This window comes from Lynx rufus, unplaced genomic scaffold, assembly GCF_022079265.1.
Source record: "Lynx rufus isolate CCGP_SWC_20201006 ecotype Redwood Valley unplaced genomic scaffold, mLynRuf1.p SCAF_4, whole genome shotgun sequence".
In the NCBI taxonomy this organism is placed as follows: Eukaryota; Metazoa; Chordata; class Mammalia; order Carnivora; family Felidae; genus Lynx; species Lynx rufus.
In genome coordinates, this window is record NW_025814856.1 from 81899958 (window position 1) to 81916154 (window position 16197).

Sequence of the window (16197 nt, forward strand, 5' to 3'; positions counted from 1 at the left end):
ATGTTTTACATACTTCTGCCAAACTAAACACCAGAAAAGTATGCAAATTCTGACAATTTCTAACACCTTTCTCCCTTCCTAGGAACTCGTCGAGATGGTAAAAGCAAAGAAAGCTGCCCAAGAGCAAGTGCTGAATGCAAGTAGAGCCAAGAAATGACTTCTGACAATCTTTGTTGTGTGTGCATTTTTATAATAAAACTGAAAATATTGTACAAATTTTCATTCTTAAAATTCTATTTCAAGTGATAATTTCAAAGTGTGCTATCTACCATTCGCTGTGGTGGTCTTACAGCCTTTCAAAGTCTGATGCAGTATTTCATTCAAATTTTCAAGTATATTTTTTTTCTCGAGGGACTGGTAGCTTAAAACTTGCAGATCTGTTAGCTGTATAAATATATATGGTCGAAATATGTTGATTAGGAGCATTTTAATCATGAAGCCAGCACATGTTACTGCGAATCTGGTTAAAGTCTGGCAGTTGCTCAATGGGACCTAAGGATTAAAAGACAAACAGTTAAAACTGAATAAAAGACAAGTACTTAGGCATTAGGCACACTGTACTTCAAAGAAAAGGAGCCAGGCTTACCAACAGCAGCAAGAGCTGGACTCTTATCATAAATATATTTGGTGCACACTTCTTGGATTATCTCTGCATTTACAGCCTGAAATAGAGAAGATAACTAGCATTCGGAGCTTTTCATAGTAAAGACACATTCTGTACCTGCAACTTTTTAGAACTAAAGCAGGAATTTAGGACACCTATTTTCAGCTTTGTCACAAGGAACTTTTGTACAAGCCTCACAGTGTCTAAACACTACTTACATCAATTCTTGCTTCAAGCTCAGGGATGGGAATTCTTCTGTTATAGCATAACATTTGCCTGCCAATATCTTCACAGATTGGAGTGGAACCTGTTTACAAGAGGAGGAAACACTTAGGTACTGGAATATTGATCATATGAAAATAGAACTTAGGTCTTTATTCTTACCATCAAGTTGCAACAACATGTTTGTTTTCAGAAGATTTTTGGCTCGTGCAACTTCGCTTTCTGTTACACTTGTGCAGAGTCGCATCCTAAAACCAAATCAAAATGTCAAGTAGTTTGAAAATGACTTTTTGAGTTAATGACTTAAAGACGCTATACATATTATTCCACAACATACACATAATTATGATTTCAACTTAGTGAAAAGTTATTAATGATCCCAATAGCTACACAAAAGCTAAAATAATACTGATGCTTTTCACTTTTTTTTTAAAATGTTTGTTTATTTTTGAGACAGCGTGAGCAGGGGATGGGTAGAGAGAGGGAGACACAGAATCCGAAGCAGGCTCCAGGCTCTGAGCTTTCAGCACAGAGCCCCACGCGGGGCTTGAACTCACGAACTGCGAGATCATGACCAGAGTCAAAATTGGGAGGCTTAACTGACTGAGCCACCCAGCACCCCTGAAATAATACTGATTCTTATCCTGGTATTAATTTTTCTTAACCTTAGTATGATTGCAGATAGAGGTTCGATACAACACAACGGTAGGCTGACCACATTTTGAGACATGCTACCATCACTTTGAGACTTCACTAATCCTCATACTAGGATCTGATCTGCTAGAAGAGAGGTTAGTGGACCACTAGGTTCTCACAAGAATCCAGCTGACTTATACCTACTGATTAACAATTACACCCCATTGAGGAGCTTTAGAGACATACAAGCCATTTAAGAATGGTGGAGGAGAGGAACTTCCTGCTTCAAGGCAGTGGTTCTGAGTAAAACAATACATTTTTCTTTAGCAATGGCAACTTCAGATTTGCATAACACCACCATTCAAACCAGGTAACTTGCAAAACTTTAGGAACTTCTTTCTGAAGTAACCTTCTTAAAGATTAAGAATTTTCTATAAGTCAACTTCACATGAGACTTAAACATCTGTGATCTTTAAAAACATGGCAACCAGCTAGTTTAATTTTTTTTTTAATGTTTATTTTTGAGACAGAGGAGGCAGAGCATGAATGGGAGAGGGTCAGAGAGAGAGGGAGACACAGAATCTGAAACAGGCTCCAGGCTCTGAGCCATCAGCCCAGAGCCCGACGCGGGGCTCGAACTCACAGACTGCGAGATCATGACCTGAGTTGAAGTTGGACGCTTAACCGACTGAGCCACCCAGGCGCCCCTATTTAGTCTTCTCTTGACTAAATGCTAGTTATCACCATCAAAACTAGTCAACAGTGTAAAAACATGAATTCTAGGGATGCCTGGGTGCCCTAGTTGGTCACGTGTCCGACTCTTGATTTCAGCACAGGTCATGATCTCATGGTTTGTGAGATAGCCCTGTGTTGGGCTCTGTGCTGACATTGATGCGGAGCCTGCTTGGATTCTTTCCCTCTTTCTGCCTCTCCCCTGCTCACTCTCACTCTCTCAAAATAAATACGTAAACTTAAAAACAGTGTGAATTCTAAACAAGATTTATTTTCTCACCATTCTTTCTGAACAACATGTAGCATATCTGCAATGGTGGCTGGTTCACAAACCATATAGATGCCCCATAATCCTGTATCTGTGTAGGACGTGTTGAAAGACTGGAAGCTATGACAGAGGTTGCCGTGACAGGTGAGCTGGGCCAGCTTACTAGATAGATTCTGTAACGAAAAAAATTGTCCAAGAGAACTGTAGGTATACGTGCCCAAATTACCAGAAAGCAAAATGAGTTCTGTGGCAAATAGTGAATGCCCTGAGAAGCTGTGTCTCCGTTTTATCTAGCGGCATCTCAATATGAAGTTAAAATTCAATGAGACTAAGAACAATACTTCTCTCACCAGCCCAGTGTACCCCCAGAGAAATTCACAACGTAAAAGCAATGAATCCTTGTAATTAACATAGCAGCTGCACCAATTCTAAAATAATTCATTCCCGTTACCAACCCAATTTGTAGGGCTCCTCGCTGTGTATGCTTAAAGATTTCAAATTCTATTGCATGTGAAGCCTACGATGTTTATATGAAGTATATTTTGTTGAAATCCTTGAGTACAAACATACTTTATATTTTGAAGTAATTTCAGACAGAAAAGGTACAAAAACAGTATGAGGAATTCCTTTATCCAAATTCTCTAACAACTGTTATTTTACCATGTTTGCTTTATCCTCCTCTTTAACATATTTTTTCAACTGTTTGAGAGATGTGATGTTTTGTGTACACTTCTAAAACCCAAGGAGATTATCAAAACAATTATTAAAACTAGAATATTAACACTGATAATGGTACTATTAGTGAATTCTATCCTTCTTCAAATTTTGCTAGTTATCCAACTTACATACTTAGGACACACACAAAAATCTTTCCCAGCCCAGGATGCACTCCAGGATCAGTCTGTATTTTAAAAGTCCATTCACAAGACAGAGTTCTGCCTTGACATTTATTATGGAAAATTATTCTTAAAATCGCTTACCATTCCTCCTCCAAAAGAGCGATCCCAGTTGCCAATCAGTGTGTTTGCAACCATGAGACATATTGTATCTGGATGTGCCCAACCAACAGCCTCAACAGCTATTGCAAGATGTGCCAAAGGCATCTTGTCATCCCTCACTCGAATCTAGTTAAAACAAAGAAAGCACAACTCTAGTGAAGACTGCCTGTGTATAGGGGCGCCTGGATGCCTCAGTCATTTAAGCGTTCGACTCTTGGTTTCAGCCCAGGTCATGATCTCAGTTTGGGAGATTGAGCCCCGCGTCAGGCTCTGTGCTGACAGTGCGGAGCCTGCTTGGGATTCCCTCCCCCTCTCTGCCCCTGCCCTGCTAATTATAATTACACCCTCTCTTTCTCAAAATAAACTTGGGGGAAAAAAAAAAAAAAAGACTGCCACTGTGTAACAGGCTTAACAGGAAAGAAACACATCATGCCTCATTACATTGAACAGTCTAATCCAGAAAGATTTCTTGAGTTCTGGAAAGAAAACTTCACCAAAAGATCTGCAATTGAAATACTACAGGGGCACCTGGGTGGCTTAGTCAGTTGAGTGTCTGACTCTTGACTTTGACTCAGGTGATGATCTCACAGTTTGTGCATTCTGCATCCTCTCTCTCCTCTCTGCCCACCCCCCCACCCCACATGTGCATGTTTGCTCTCAAACACTTAAAAAAAAAAAACAAACAAAAACTACATACATAGCCACCAGATGGTTACCTGGTCAAAAAGGACTGCATTATTTCACTGGCAGAAATCAGGAACATTCTAATTTCTAATCGTGACACAACTGTCTATTTTCTAACAGGGACACAAAGCTTATTTTTGTCCTACCAATGCTACAGTTCTATGCATTTGCCAACATCAGACCACTTTTGATAGATTTCCTTCGAGCACCATCCCTAACGTGGCAAACTAGGCCTCCGAACGAGACTTATGGCTACAGCTGACAAGTAGATTCTCTGCAAGTTCTGGCTCTAACAGCTACTCCCAGAAGTGTACTGTGGGCAGAACTTAATGAAGAATAAACCTGATGTGAAAATCAAAATTTGGGGAGTTTTAAAAATAGAAACACTTTTATAGCTCACAATACATAACTGGGCACAGTGTCAAAGAAAAAGCACAAGAAGACCAAATTATCACATTCCCCTCAAAACCTTGTTTCCTTATTAGGAAAGTAAGTGGTTAAATAATATGGACTATAAGCAAATGAATCCATCCTTTTCCCTTTTTCTATGTTTCAATTTAAGCCTCTGGTTTCTTCCATTTTACTCCTGTTAAAAATAAGCACGTTTTGTACACTCATTCATAAATACAACCCAAGAAACCCAAAGGGCTAAATACTAGCTAAGGAGGCTTGCCCTACCTCACTTCCTGTGAATTTGCAGGGAGGCAGAGCTGGTATTTCTCCTTTGTGTGTGGACAAAGAGTCACCAAAATGAAACTTGGCTAACTCAAGCAGTTCATCATGGGAAACTCCTAAATTGAAGGAAAATATTTCATACATCTAGTAGCAGTACAATCTACAGCAGACCAATAACTGCCAAACTTTACAATAAGCTCAAGGTGGTATCATGTGATCAAAGTTACACAAGATCTACTCGCACTCACTGAAAGCCACTTCAGAGTGAGCTGACAGCACACTTGCCCTGCTGTTACAGGCTTGGGGTTGCACAGCTTTCTCAGTCTGTAGAACAATTAACATACCAACAAATTCACAGCTGAGGATAAGAAAACAGCTGGAGAATACATTCTATATAAAATCCTGTTACATTAAGTTACTCAAGGTCCTAGAATGCAAACTAGCAAAAAGCCCCTTTTCAGTAATTTTTTTAAAGTAGAAAAGAATATGAACATGAGCTCTAATTTAAAGAAGGCTGGGTACATAAATATGCTTTGTTCTCTGAGCTCTGCTATCAGAATGCAGCAGTCAAAATTCAAAAGAATTTCATCTAAATTTCTGAATAAATCCAGAGCTATCCAAATATTCACTGCTGGCCATCCAAAACTTAAGGATTACTTAGATTCTAGGGGCACCTGGGTGGCTCAGTTGGTTAATAAGCATCTGACTTCGGCTCAGATCATAATCTCACAGGTGGTGGGTTTGAGCCCCACCTCAGATGAACACTGCTTCTCTCTCTCTCTCTCTGTCCCCCCTCCCCATCATGGGATTCTCTCTTTCCCTCTTCTCTCTCCGCCCCTCACTCACTTGGATCCTCTACCTCGCTCAAAAACAAAAAAACATGTTACTAATCCAAACTCATGACCCAAACAGATTGTCAATGAAGGATTCTTAAACACAAAGATAAACTTAGGAAACAAACTTAGACATGTGCAAGTGCTTTTACAAATACTGTCATGTTATTTATATGAAACATTCCTTTAGAATGTAAAAGCACAACTTACACCCGTTATTTTCCAAACAAATCTGTGGTATAAAACAAGACCGTGTGTTTTCAGAAGCACTGTCTAGGAGAGCCACCTCGGATACCAATCCAGACAGTAACAAAACAACGGGAAACCCTGGTGGTCCAAGAATGACAACCAGAGAGTGAAAAACCATGAACACGCACACCGTTCTCAGCACCTGGTAACACCAACTTCCACTGCTTTAACAACTTCACCTACTGCCCTCCTGATTAGACATTCCAGATAGCTCCTGCTCCCACACCTTTACTTCTCCTCATGCAGAAGGCAGGGGAGCCAGTAAATTTTTTAATGAAGCTAGGTCTGGTCTTTTTCATTGATTTTAAGATGCCATTGTTTGTAACGCTCATCATAACTTATGTACTAAAAAGACAAAATACTAATTAGTACAGGACAAGCCATTAACTCTACTTCAGCAAGGTCGAAATGAGCCTATGAATTACAAAAAAAAACCCAAAACAACCCCGTTGTGTCCATGTGCCAACGACCATGGCAGAGACCTCCCAGTGTGGTCATTGAGGCCTAAGTCTTCCTGTTCTGAGGCAGTTTCAAATGTGGACTCCCAGTCAGCACCATCCATTTTAGAAACACTTACACAAGAGAATTTCAGAGTGCACTGACGGCTATTACAAAGGTAATACGATTTAGCTTGAGAGCCTAATGGATAAACTGTTAAAGGTATTTAACCCTCATATTCATTTTCTCCATCATTCCCAAGTAATTAGTTCACAAGTCTAACTAGGGCAACTAGAATTTTAATTTATTGTCATTTCTAAAGACAAAAATTAAATTTACACAAAAGAAAACTCTATCTATCTTTGTTTTGCCCTAAAAAGACAAAGTGAAAACAAAACTGGAAACCAATAAAATGTACTGTTTGCCTAAATTCAGACTGCCACGAAATCCAGCAGAATCTAACGTAAATTTTCTTTCACTGGCTTCAAACATCCCCAAGGAAGCCTTGCCCTGAAGCCACTCAAATAGTGGGATTCCCTTTAAACACTCTCAGCTCCCTGCACAGTTCCCCTTCTCAGTAATTAGTAGAGCTACCGAATGAACAAATCAAAGAATGAACAACGTAACATATCCAATTCATGCCTGACCGAGGATGAAGTTGGTTCTCAAGAAATAATTTAAAATCTCAAGAGAGTCCCATACTCTAGTACACTATCTTTCAAATGTCATTATCTCCCAGTTCGCTCATGTGCCCTTTCCTTGCAAGTTATGTGTGTACACTCATATCTGTAAGTTTTTGTTTTTTTAATAGGTTTTTTTAACCTCCTCTTCTACTGAAGAGAAGAAAGTCTATTTCCAGTGCTCCACATTCCCTTTAAATAGCATACTCAACAATTTGCTCTTTAAATAAAAAACCCCAGGACCTCTCCCAACAGGATCAAACTAGCAAGTGCATCATTCTATGACTGTTTAAAACAGTTACAGAAATTTATTTACTTATTTTTTATTTAGATTCAAGTTAGTTAACTCAAGTTAGTAAAGTTATATATATTTATATTTATATTTATATTTATATTTATATCTATATCTATATATATAGTGTAGTATTGGTTTCAGGAGTAGAATTTTGTGATTCATCACTCAGTTACAGAAATGTAAATCGACTAACCTCCAGCAGCAGCAAGTACTATTCTTGGCCCCTTATAATGTGTGGTTATGTAATCCACCAAGTCCTTACGATTTATAGATCTGTAATGGAGAAAGAAAAGCAATATAAAAGGAAACTAAAAAGCACAGATCTTTATATAATATACCTGAAATTAAATTGGACCTTAAAAATACTCTAAATTAAATGCAGTCAGAAATAGGATACAGACAACAAGTATCAACAAAAGATGAAGAATTTCAACTTTCCTGTATCAAGAACAAAGAGCCGATACCATCACTTGTTATTTCAGTACTATCCAAGAGCCCAGACACCTGGGAGTTAGATGGGGCCAAAATGTAGCTAACTACAATTTCATTCAGATTATCAGGAAGGAAACATTATGTTTTGAAATATTTCTGAATTTTCAAAACTCATCATTTTTTCTCCAAAAATATCTTGAGAATTATACCTACTTGATGTTTTCAGTTGGACCCAAAATAGTCCGTCCAAGTGCAGTATTTTGATAAGCTGTGGCATGAAGATAATCAAAAACAACTTCCTGTAAATTGGTTTCAACTTCCTGCATCTCCCTAAGGATGACTCCACGTTCACGTTCAATCTCTGCTTCTCCCAATGTACTGTTTTGTATTATATCGGCAAGAATTTCTACAGCTAATTAAAAATAAAACAAGAAGAAACACGAAGAGTCTTAATTTTCAATATTAAGATCTATTAAACTAGCATCAGAAACCATGATACTGACCATCATTCAATTTTGACTAAATGATTAAGCCAGGAAGAAACAAATTTACTCCCATTAAAACTAAAAATATAAGGGGCGCCTGGGTGGCGCAGTCGGTTAAGCGTCCGACTTCAGCCAGGTCACGATCTCGCGGTCCGTGAGTTCGAGCCCCGCGTCAGGCTTTGGGCTGATGGCTCAGGGCCTGGAGCCTGTTTCGGATTCTGTCTCCCTCTCTCTCTGCCCCTCCCCCGTTCATGCTCTGTCTCTCTCTGTCCCAAAAATAAATAAACGTTGAAAAAAAAAAATTAAAAAAAATTAAATTAAATTAAATTAAATTAAAAATATAAAATATAAACCCCTGTGGTAAAGAACTTGGGGAAAATTCCTAAATTTATCCGAGGTCTCCACAACACTTGTAATGACTCTACCACTTCAAACATGACCCAAGTGTATAGTGTTCTGTATGAAAATTTTAAAAAATAGAAAATTTTCTGTATAAAAACATCTAGGTAGGTACAGAGGATCCACAGCACCCAAATATTTGCTACCCCAGTCCCCACAGCCATGATGCTGCTATACAAACAAGCCAGTACATGCCATAATCTAACAGAGATGGAAAGTTAACATGTGAAGAAAAGGATAGGTATCCCAAAAAAGATACCTATTGCTATCAAAGGATTAAAAGTGACCCTTGGAAAAAAGTGATTAAGCCCTCAAATTATTTATATAAGAATGACCCAAATTTGCAAAAAGCCCAAAGTGAACTCAAGGATGCTATATGATGCTATAAAATTACATACTTCTCCAAAAAGGAAAAACCTAACCTATTTGTACAGGGGCAGGGTGCCTGGGTGGCTCAGTCGGTTAAGTGTCCGACTTTGGCTCAGGTCATGATCTCGCGGTTCATAAGTTCGAGCCCCTTGTCGGGTTCTGTGCTGACAGCTCAGAACCTGGAGCCTGCCTCGTATTCTTGCCTCCCTCTCTTTCTGCCCCTCCCCTGCTCACGCTCTCTTTCAAAAATAAACATTAAAAAAAATAGCAATAATTAAAAAAAAAGAATTCATACAGGGGCATCTGGGTGGTTCAGTTGGTCAAGTGTCCAATTCTTGGTTTCAGGTCATGATCTCAAAGTTTATAGGTTCAAGCCCCACATCTGGTTCAGTGGTATCAGTGGGGAGCCTACTTGGGAATCTCTCTTTCCCTGTCTCCAACCCTCCCCTTCTCACGTGCTCTCAATAGTAAATAAACTTAAAAAAAAAAAAAAAAGAACTAGTACATAGTTGCAATCACAATCTAAATTTTAACAAATATAAAACATGAATAATCTTTAGTTTCTTTTTTTTACTCTACTGCAAACTTTTGTTCCTTGTTTAGATTCGCTTTAAGGGGCCTTGTCTCCAAAGCAATTATGTTCGAGTATCAATGACCTCCTATAATTACCTGTAGATTGCCCAACATGCTGAAACAGATTGCTAGACCAAAGCAAGCCAGTTGCAGAGATCATGACCAAAGGGAAAAAATATAAAACCAAATAAAAAACTCTGTCCACATAAGAACCAAAAGCCATGACGGGTGATGAAAAGGCCAAAGACAGATAGAAGGATAAGGAATCCCGTGTGAAGACTCTCTTGTAATACGGGATTGGTAGTCTAGACAGTATTTGCTCAAGTGGAAATTCGTATTTCCTGGAGTTTATGTTTTAATTAGAATCTTTCTTTTTAATGTATATTTAATATTATGTGTATTAACGGGCGCCTGGGTGGCTCAGTCAGTTAAGCATCCGACTTCGGCTCAGGTCATAATCTCCCTGTTCATTAGTTCAAGACCTGCATTAGGGTCTGTGCTGGCAGCTCAGAGCCTGGAGCCTGCTTCAGATTCTGTCTCCCTCTCTCTCTCTGCCCCTCCCCCACTCACACTCATTCACACTCTCTCTCAAAAATAGACATTTAAAAAAAAATTTTGTTAATGTATTATGTGTATTAGTATTGCAATACATGTATTCAATTTGTAATACAGTGGGGCACCTGGATGGCTCAGTTCGTAAATCACCTGACTCTTGGTTTTGGCGCAGGTTATGATTTTATGGTTCATGAGTTCAAACTCCGAGTCAGGCTCCATGCTGCTGGTACAGAGACTGCTTGGGATTCTCATTCTCATTCTCTCTCTCTCTCTCTCTCTCTCTCTCTCTCTCCCCCCCTCTCTCTCCCTCCCTCCCCCTCCCCTAGCCATGCTCCAATTCTCTCTCTCAAAATAAATAAACTTAAAAAAAATTTGTAATACACCTATACTGATGTATAATCAAGGGGCACCTGGGTGGTTCAGTTGGTTAAATGTCCAACTCTTGATTTCGGCTCAGGTCATGATCCCACGGTTCATGAGTTGGAGCCCTGAGCTTGGGATTCTCTCTCTCTGCCCCTCCCCTACTCATAATCACACATTCTTGGCTCTCAAAATAAACTTAAAAAAAAAAAACAAAAAAAAAACACTTAAAACAAAATGGGAAGGTATCAATAAACATTTTTCCAAAGATGACAGATGGCCAAAAGCACAAGAAAAGATGCTCAACATCATTCATCATCAGGGAAACGCCAATCAAAACCACAATGAGATAACACCTGACACCTATCAGAATCACTATTAACAAAAAAGACAAAGTAACAAGTACTGACAAGGATATGAAGAAAGGGAAACCTTTGTGTACTGTTGGTGGGACTGTAAATTGGTGCAATTACTTTGTAAAAGTACGGAGGTTCCTTAAAAAAAAACTAAAAATAAAAGATACTAGAAGACCCAGCAATTCCACTTCTAGGTATTTATCCAAAGAAAATGAAAAACACTAACTCAGAAAGATCTACGCACCCCCATGTTTACTGCAGCATATAATTTATAACAGCCAAGATATGGAAACAACCTCTGTGTCCATCAGTGGAAGAATGGATAAAGAAACTGTGGAATGCAATACTCTATAATGGACTATTATTCAACCACAAAAAAAGAATGAAATCTTGTCATCTGCTACAACAAGGATGGACTTACAGGGCATCATGCAAAATGAAGTGAGACAGAAAAAGACAAATACCTCAGACAAAAAGACAAATCTTCTGCATGTGGAATCCAAACAAAACAGAACAAGTTCAAATACAGAGAACACATCAGTGGGTGCCAGATGCAACCAGGAGAAATGTGTGAACTGTTTTCTTAGGTGTTTATTAATTCTAAGTTGAATTTTTAAAAAATTAATAGAAAGGAAAATAACAAAGAAGTGTACTCCAAGATGAAGAACTAAAATGTGCAAATGCAGTAAAGATAAGAGAGTTTTGTTTAAAAAAAAAAAAAAAAAAGCCCAGTAGGAATGCCTGGGTGGCTCAGTTGGTTAAGCGTCCAGCTTTGGCTCAGGTCATGATCTCAGGGTTCAGGAGTTCAAACCCCATGTTGGACTCTGTGCTGACAGCTCAGAGCCTGGAGCCTGCTTCAGATTCTGTGTCTCCCTCTCTCTCTACCCCTCCCCCACTCGCACTCTCTCTCCCCTTCAAAAATAAACATTTAAAAAAATAAATGAAAATTTTAAAAAGCCCAGTAGTCCACAGTGATAAAGTGAGAGGGAAAAAGGTAGGCAGTAAACTGGATACAACTAAAAATATTTCCCTACACAGGAATGGCTCTGGAGAAAAACTTTTTTTTTTTTTTGAGAGAAAAAGCACAAGAAGAAAGGACAGAGGGGGAGTGGGGAAAAAAGAGGGAAAGATATAGAGTGAGGTAGAGGGAGAGGGATTTTTAGCCCCTTGTTACTACAGCCAATTAACAACTATAATATACAGAACATCAGAGACTGTCAGAGGGAGGGAGGGAGAAGGAGGGGGAAGGAGGGGGAGGGAGGGGGAGGGAGGGGGAGGGAGGGGGGAGGGGGAAGGAGGGGGAGGGGGGGAAGGAGGGGGAGGGGGAGAGGGGTGGAGGGGGGAGGGGTGGAGAGGGGGGAGGGGGGAGAGGGGGAGGGAGAGAGAATGAGAATCCTAAGCGGGCTCCATACCAAGCATGAAGCCCAATATGAGATTCAATCCCATAACCCTGAGATCATGACCTGAGCCAAAAACAAGTCAGACATTCAACTGACTAAGCCAGGTTGGCACAAGTCTTGCACCCTACAACTGTTTGATATCATTTGTCATATTTGGAGGAAAAAATAGGTACCCACCTCCCCCACATAGTTTGGTTCATTTTTTTCACATTTCTGGGGGTTTCACAACAGACATAATAAAACCAGTACTAGGTTATTTTTGAACTCTTGTGAAAATTACCCATCTGCAGTGTACATAATAACAATACCTCTTGGCAAATCTTTAGAGAATGCTTTGGCATAATATACAGTCTGCTCTCTGGAGGTATAGGCATTGAGATGAGCACCCATGTTTTCAATCTCAAGTTCCAGATCTAACTGGGATCTCTTTTTGGTGCCCTGAAACAGAAAAGAAAATTATGATACCTTCCTTTATCTCTCATCTATTCTAAGGACTTCAGGCAATGAATATGAGGACATAAGCCATGTCAGTTTCATGCAAGGACCAAATTTGATTCCTAAAGTGCATCAGTGGTGTATACTTTCAGATGACCCTGACATCAACTCTACAGGACGGTCAGTATTTCAGGTAATTATTCTGGAAAGAAGAAAAGATTAAAATAAATAAATTACACTATACTACTGAAGTAGTTCTCCTTCCCTTAGAATGAGATATTGTGCTTAATGGCTCTTAAAGAAAATGCTTTTTTATAAAGTCTTACAACTTACCTTGAAAGCCATATGCTCCAAAAAGTGAGCTGTGCCATTATTCTTCTCATTTTCATACCGACTTCCGGCATCAATCCAGAGCCCAACCTGAATACAATCAAGAAAAAATTAAATAAAACATCACTTTCTTTCTTCTGGGGGGACAGAGGTATAGAGGGAGCAGTCTCCTTCCTTTTTTTTTTTTTTTTTTTTTTTAAACAAATGCTTTCCAGTCTTAGCACTAAAGTTTTCTTGACTTGAGTGGATTGACAACACATTCCTAAGAACTAGGAGATTTAAAAATGTTGATGATCAGTCTACCGGTGAGTGCTAAAATACTACTTGCCAGTTTCATGGAGGACCCAGATTTTTAGCCCCTTGTTACTACAGCCAATTAACAACTATAATATATAGAAGAACATCAGAGACTGTCAGAAAAACCTAGGTTCAAATCCTGGCTCTGTCATGTATTAGCTGTGTGACTTGAACAAAACCATTTAACTTCTCTGAACTTGACCCTTAATGGTAAAATGGGTGTGCTGGTGCCTACTACAAAGAACTATTTTAAAAATCAAATAGAGGACACCTGGCTGGCTCAGTCAGTGGAGCATCTGACTACTGATCTTGGGGTTGTAAGTTTGAGCCTCACGTTGGATGTAGCAATTACTTTAAAAAAAAAGTTTAAAAATTAAAGATCACATAAGACAATATATGCAAAAACAGCTGGCACAGAGTAGCCTAGAGAAGGTACTTCTTTCATTATCAACACTACTAACAACAAACAACACAACTGGCTGCAGGAACCAGATGCAGACCCTTAAACAAAGTACATATAGATCCAGTATGGAAGTATCACTGGAAGAAAGATTCACAAATGAGAGTCACCTGTCAAGGCCAAAGAACTGCCCCTATTTTTCAACCACCATCCAACAAAAAGCTTAGATTAAAATAAACATTTGCCCTTTCCTAAGTGCCTAACAACTAAACAGTGGTTGCTGGAATCACTTACGGTGCATGTTGAGAGCCCAGAGTCTTCAGAGGCCACTCTGAGTCCGTTGTCCAAACGTGTTACTCGCGTTTCAGGAACATTCAGAACAACCTGTGTAGCAGCCTGTGTATTTCTCCATCTGTTCCCTCCAAAATATAATGACTGGTTGGGGGTGAAGGAGTGGGAGAGAGGAAGCAAAACATCACTATTCTGATTTTAACTTTTGTTCCAGTGAGACCCACCCCTTTGCTTGGCTTAGGAACTTTCCTTAACCACTCTCCTAAAGCCAGCAACAAGACTGCAAACATGCCTTTGCCTTAGGGAAAACAAGCAGTTATTGTCATTACACAGAGAGAAACTGTTTTTATTTCAGTACCTCTTCTAGAAAAGCTTAATATTCATTATAGAGGAAACAGGGGACGGGGGAGACAATGAAGGGAGAGAAAAATATAAAAATATGTATACACTATAAAGGAATGAGATTTAGGTTTTCACTGTTCAAGAAAAGCAATACGTTTTGGAAAAGGTAGAAAAACAGAAGATAGGAAGAAGGGCAGATGCTCAAGATCTACCCTGGCTGAAAGATTTGTTGACTACGGACCATTCGCCTGTCGGCAATTTTTCTTTTCCTTTAAACACACGTTAAAGTCCCTCCCACATACCTTGGAGAAAGCTAGAGGTTATCATGAGAAAAATATATACACAGACAAAACTTTCCTTTGGCTACTCCGGGGTTCGCAGGAAGCTGAGGATAAAACTCGGCCTTAGACAAAAAGAACTCTCGTCTCACTTTTTAATTTCTCCCCATTTGCAACCACTGTGCTTTTAGTAATCAACACGCACTCTTTACGACTCCTGGGCAACTGCCGGGAAAGACGCCAGCAACCGGTGTCATCCCACGCTTCACTAGCAGGTCACGCGCGGCGGGTGACCAAGGCCAGCTCATCCCCAGCGGGCATTCAGCATCCCCTGCCCCCTGGTTCCCCACGCGCCGTGGGATTGTGGGGCGCCGACTCCGCCGCTGGGCCGGGGGCCCGTGACTCAGCTCCGCCGCGCGGGGTCCGGCGGCAAAGGCCGTGTCTCACGCGACACCCAGACAAGTGGAAAGAAGCTCACCCTCCTGGCAGCGCCTCCAACCAGAAGCCTCTCCGTGAAACCCCAAAGCCGCCGCCGGGCCGCAGGTAACAGCACCCATCTGGCCGCCGCTGCCGCCATCTCGGTTGGGGACCGGGAGGATATGCTTCCGGGGTCGTGACCTGATGTCCCAAAGTAGGTGGGCTCCACCTTGTGGCCAAGATGGAAATGACACTCTTCGAAGCGGTCACGGAAGAAACCGAGCTGGGCCTTGTGCTGAGCTGTAAGCCCCTAATGACACGAATTAGGGAGTCTGTAGGAGTTCCTGTATTATCAGTTACTTAGATCGCCTACGGAGTGCGAGACACAAATGTGGAGGCGTTAAAGGTAACCTGGTGAGACCTATTATCCTATTGATGGCTGCAATTGATTGGATAAAGTGGAATAGGATCCAGAACTCACTGTCCTTAAGGAAGCATCTTTTGGGAGAGACCAGCGTACTGAGAGGAGGGAAGGATGTGCCATTGTTGACCCTTAGTCCCTCTTTTTTTTTTCTCTGTCTATGCTTTTTTTTTTTTTTTTTTAACTTACATCCAAATTACTTCGCATATAGTGCAATACTGATTTCAGGAGTAGATTCCTTAGTGCCCTTACCCATTTAGCCCATCCCCCCTCCCACAACCCCTCCACTAACCCTCTGTTTGTTCTCCATATTTATGAGTCTCTTCTGTTTTGTCCCCCTCCCTGTTTTTATATTATTTTTGTTTCCCTTCCCTTATGTTCATCTGTTTTGTCTCTTAAAATCCTCATATGAGTGAAGTCATATGATTTTTGTCTTTCGCTGACTGACTCATTTCACTTAGCGTAATACCCTCCAGTTCCATCCACATAGCTGCAAATGGCAAGATTTCATTCTTTTTCATGGCCGAGTAATACTCCATTGCATATATATACTACATCTTCTTTGTCCATTCATCCATCGAGGGACATTTGGTCTCTTTCCATACTTTGGCTATTGTTGATAGTGCTGCTATAAACATGGGGGTGCATGTGTCCCTTCGAAACAGCACACCTGTATCCCGTGGATAAATGCCTAGTAGTGCAATTGCTGGGTCATAGGGTAGTTCTGTTTTTAGTTTTTTGAG

At 40.2% G+C, this 16197-nt stretch overlaps 2 protein-coding genes across 4 annotated transcripts in view; one reads left to right on the forward strand and one right to left on the reverse strand.

Moving 5' to 3' along the window:
• DNAJC2 (DnaJ heat shock protein family (Hsp40) member C2) overlaps window positions 1-488 on the forward strand; it is a 37738-nt gene extending 37250 nt beyond the window's left edge. For all 3 annotated transcript variants that reach the window (XM_047095278.1, XM_047095279.1, XM_047095280.1), the window contains one exon: window positions 83-488. In XM_047095278.1, coding sequence (XP_046951234.1) covers window positions 83-157 — 75 coding nt within the window. In that variant the 3' untranslated portion in view covers window positions 158-488. The remainder of the gene's footprint in view (window positions 1-82) is intronic.
• Window positions 401-15195, reverse strand: PMPCB (peptidase, mitochondrial processing subunit beta). Its single transcript, XM_047095281.1, has 13 exons — window positions 15095-15195; window positions 14000-14140; window positions 13012-13098; window positions 12552-12681; window positions 7960-8158; window positions 7508-7587; window positions 4823-4935; window positions 3443-3586; window positions 2475-2635; window positions 989-1074; window positions 823-911; window positions 587-662; window positions 401-492 (listed from the first exon to the last, which is right to left on the reverse strand). Exons 1-13 carry the CDS (start codon window positions 15191-15193, stop codon window positions 428-430), a joined length of 1470 nt encoding a protein of 489 aa, XP_046951237.1. The 5' UTR covers window positions 15194-15195; the 3' UTR covers window positions 401-427.
• Window positions 15196-16197: the final 1002 nt, after the last annotated feature.

Bases quoted from the DNA above. Each gene is read 5' to 3' on its own strand.
- PMPCB (XM_047095281.1), bottom strand. From the start codon at position 15,193: ATGGCGGCAGCGGCGGCCAGATGGGTGCTGTTACCTGCGGCCCGGCGG. The intron at 8,159-12,551 runs GTATTGTTATTA...ATTTTTAATTAG, and splicing joins CTCTAAAGATTTGCCAAGAG to CTGTAGAAATTCTTGCCGAT. The intron at 2,636-3,442 runs GTAAGCGATTTT...TTTTCGTTACAG, and splicing joins GCTCTTTTGGAGGAGGAATG to AATCTATCTAGTAAGCTGGC.